The 3,830-nt window shown below is 41.3% G+C and overlaps 1 protein-coding gene across 4 annotated transcripts in view; it reads right to left on the bottom strand.

Moving 5' to 3' along the window:
• Positions 1-807: 807 nt before the first annotated feature.
• Positions 808-3,830, bottom strand: part of LOC117479847 (mucin-2-like) — a 19,943-nt gene continuing 16,920 nt past the window's right edge. For 3 of the 4 annotated variants that reach the window (XM_034126946.1, XM_034126945.1, XM_034126944.1), the window contains one exon: positions 808-3,830. This exon is cut by the window's right edge and continues 399 nt beyond it. In XM_034126946.1, the coding sequence (XP_033982837.1) occupies positions 2,909-3,817 (909 nt within the window). In that variant the 5' untranslated portion in view covers positions 3,818-3,830 and the 3' untranslated portion in view covers positions 808-2,908. The other variant, XM_034126947.1, reaches the window with a different exon arrangement.

Here is a 3,830-nt window from a genome sequence, read left to right as displayed (position 1 = left end):
GTGTCTATCTACGCTGGGATCCTGAGTCGTGGCGGATCCTGAGTCCTGAGTCCTGATCTGAGTCCTGGATTTCGAGTCGTGGCTGAACCTGTCACTGCGGTCCTGCCTGACTCTCATCTTACTAGTTCCCTGATGGCTCCCACAGGATTGTTGACATCCTCGTGGATTCATCTTCTTGTTATAGACACATGCATTTCCAAACATTTGGTCTACCTATGTTGTAAATGTATTATCTTTTCGATTTACACACGTCTGTCCGTCCTGGGAGAGGGATCGCTCCTCTGTTGCTCTCCCTGAGGTTTCTCCCATTTTCCCCTTTAAACTGTGGGGTTTTTCCTTTTTTGGAAGTCTGTCCTTGTACGATGTGAGGGTCTAAGGACAGAGGGTGTCGTATTGTCATACTGATATTCTGTACAAACTGTGAAGTCCACTGAGACAAATGTAACATTTGTGATATTGGGCCATATAAATAAACATTGATTGATTGATTGATTGATTGATTGATTGATTGATTGAAGTCACAGTCTCCTGTGTAAAATGTAGTATTTATGATCTCAGAAAAAAAAGAAAAGATAATCATATGTTGTTGAAATTCTGTCAGTTTGTTGGAAAGTTGCCACGATATAGGTAGAGTAATATTTATAATGCACTATATTGTGCATAATAAAAAAAGCAATAAATAAATAATGGTACTTGGCAATGAGAAGGATGGTCTCATCTGCAAACTGTAGACATCTGTGAAGTCGACCCTCTGCAGCTTCTCTTCAGTTTTTAACAATCCAACATATAGAAATACCAACATACAAATGGAGAGAAGTTTGTTTTAATGATTGACATTATTTAGATTTGGCACAAAAAAAGCTTTGACCTTGATTTTCACTAACAAACGTATATATGATTAATGAACAAACATGACGTTTTTTCAAATCGTTGTGAAAGTGACTAATCGACAAAAGATACAGGTCTTTCGAGCGTAATATCAGTTATGTCAATAATCAATAATAACAGCTGTGTTGTTAAGTCAAATAACCACATGGCGCTATGAGTCTCAATAGATATAAACAACTTATGCTTAATCATTTCGTACACAACACAATCATAATCATTATAAATTATTAGATAATCTAATCAATTTATACTTGATTCAAACTGCTTATTGTTAATCATTTCTTATAATGGTTTCTATAATTGAAGATCATTACATTCAGGGGACACCATTCCTTACAAGTTTACTGACATAATTGTTGTAAATCATTACATTTTAAAGAATAAACTTATCCTACATTCAAAATACTTCTACTTAATAAATTCTTAGAAGTTTCTAGTACAAACAAAATCATTGTAAATAATTTAATATAATCTAGACTCGATTTAAACAACATATACTTAATCCTTTCGTACACAACACAATCCAAATTATACATAAATGATTACATTATTCTAACCAATACTTGATTAAAACAACTAATACTTGTTTTTTTACAAGTTTCTACTACAAACATAATCATAATCTTTTTAAATAATTTCTAATAATGAATTTACTTATCTGTGTTATATCATCATAGGTGCATTAAATTAAGATTATCTGAAAAATGTAATTAACGTTTGTAAACACAGGCCATTTCAAATCAATTAATCCTCTGAATATGTGAAAATATAAACGATAGCATGTATTTAACAAGAAAAGTAACAAAGTGCTTTGAGCAGAAATAATAAAACAATAGAGACCAAACTACATTTTGAACCAGTATTTAAACAAAAACTGGAATTAGGGTGAGAGGTGTAGGCTAATTAACGTTTACAACCTTAATCTTTCTCCTGCCTCTTTGGTAGTAAAGGTAAGTAAAGTAAGGGCTTTTCTCCGTGTTTTAGGAGAACATATGTATAGAAACCAAAACTTAGTACAACAGACGTGTATGGTGTTTAAAACAATCCTTGAGTCCATTGAGTTCCTGGAAGGATTGGGGACAATGATGGTGGGAAAAGGGATGGAGGACATTGAATAAATGGGGCTAAACATTGACATGGGGGTCAAAGGAGATAGAAAAAGACAGTAATGACACAAGATTGTTCTGAGTCAAATCTGAGGATCCTTTGCCAAGTCTTTAAAGTAAACCTTCAGTTTGACAGAAATCAAATTGGTCTTCCTTGATTTCCTGTCAATGCTCCAAAACAGAATTTCCATCGAACAATGTTATGGTGTTGTAAGAAATAGGGGATGTGGGGCTACATGTTGTCAATGGGGGGTACAATGGGGGGTTCGGTGCTGAATTTGATTGGGGGATGTGGGGTCAAGATATTAGTTGGGTCCATGGTGACGTTAGGAATAAGGGATTTGGGGCCTTGCACTGTCATGTCGGGCCATGGGTTGTAGGAAAAAGGGGATATGGGGCTGTTGGTCTCTCCCATGTTATGGGGTCCATGGTGCCATAAAGAATAAAGGGTTTAGGCCTGTTCATTTCGGGCACGATCCCTTAAGAAATAGGGTCTTCCGGGCCTTGCTGTGTCATGATGTCCATGGTGCTTTTAGGAATAGGGGCTGTGGGGCCTTGCACTGGCATGTCGGGCCATGGGTTGTAGGAGAAATGGGATATGGGGCCGGGCATTGACATGGTGCTGTTAGGAGTGGGGGCTGTTGGTCTCTCCCATGTTACGGGGTCCATGGAGTCATAAAGAATAAAGGGTGTAGGTCTGTTCATTTCGGGCATGATCCCCTAAGAAATAGGAGCTTTCGGGCCTTGCTTTGTCATGAGATCCTTGGTGTTTTTAGGAATAGGGGTTGTAGGGTCGGGCATTGACATGAGTTGTCTGGTGCTGTAAAGTGTAGGGGCTGTGGTTCTCTGTAGTGTATTGGGGTCTATGGTGCTGTACGGAACCATGTTTGGGGGGAAGTAAGGGTTACACTTTGTCATGGGGAATTCTGTGCGGAATTTGATTGGGAATGTGGGGTCGACATTGTCGTGGGGTCCATCCTGTTGTGAGAATTAGGGGCTGTTGGTCCTTGCACTGTCACGGAGTGCAAGGTGTTGTAAGGATTAGGGGCTGTTGGTCCTTGCACTGTCACGGAGTGCAAGGTGTTGTAAGGATTAGGGGCTGATAGGCCTTGCACTGTGATGGGGGGCATGGTGTTGTGAGAATTAGGGGCTGATGGGCCTTGCACTGTCATGTGGGGCATGCTGCTGTAGGGATTAGGGGCTGATGGGCCTTGTGCTCTCATGGAGGGCAATGTGTTGTAAGAAAAAGGGGATGTGGGGCCGGGCATTGACATGCTGGGCATGGTGCTGTAAGGACTAAGGGATGTGGGACCGCTCATGTCAGGCATGATCCCATAAGAAAAATTAGTTGTGGGGTTCTGCACTGTCATGGGTGCCATGTTGCTGTAAGGAATAGGGGGTGAAGGGCCGAGCATTGACATGGAGGGCATGCTGTTGTAAGAATCATGGGATGTAAAGCCGGGCATTGACATTGGGTGCATGGGGCTGTAGGAATGAGGGGATGTGGGTCCAGGCATGGTGTTGTAGGAATTAGGGGATGTGGGTCCAGGCATTGACATAGAGGGCATGGGGTTGTAGGAATTATGGGATGTGGGTCCAGGCATTGACATGGAGGGCATGGGGTTGTAGGAATTATGGTATGTGGGTCCAGGCATTGATGTGGGGGGCATGGGGTTGTAGGAATTATGGGATGTGGGTCCAGGCATTGATGTGGGGGGGCATGGTGTTGTAGGAATTATGGGATGTGTGTCCAGGCATTGACGTGGGGGGCATGGTGTTGGGTTGAGACATCGGGGTTGTCGGTCTGGCATTTCCTGAAACATTTGTATACATTCT

This window comes from Trematomus bernacchii, unplaced genomic scaffold (assembly GCF_902827165.1).
Source record: "Trematomus bernacchii unplaced genomic scaffold, fTreBer1.1, whole genome shotgun sequence".
Classification (NCBI taxonomy): domain Eukaryota; kingdom Metazoa; phylum Chordata; class Actinopteri; order Perciformes; family Nototheniidae; genus Trematomus; species Trematomus bernacchii.
The sequence above is the reverse complement of the archived record's forward strand: the minus strand, read 5'-3'. Positions and strand labels throughout refer to the sequence as shown.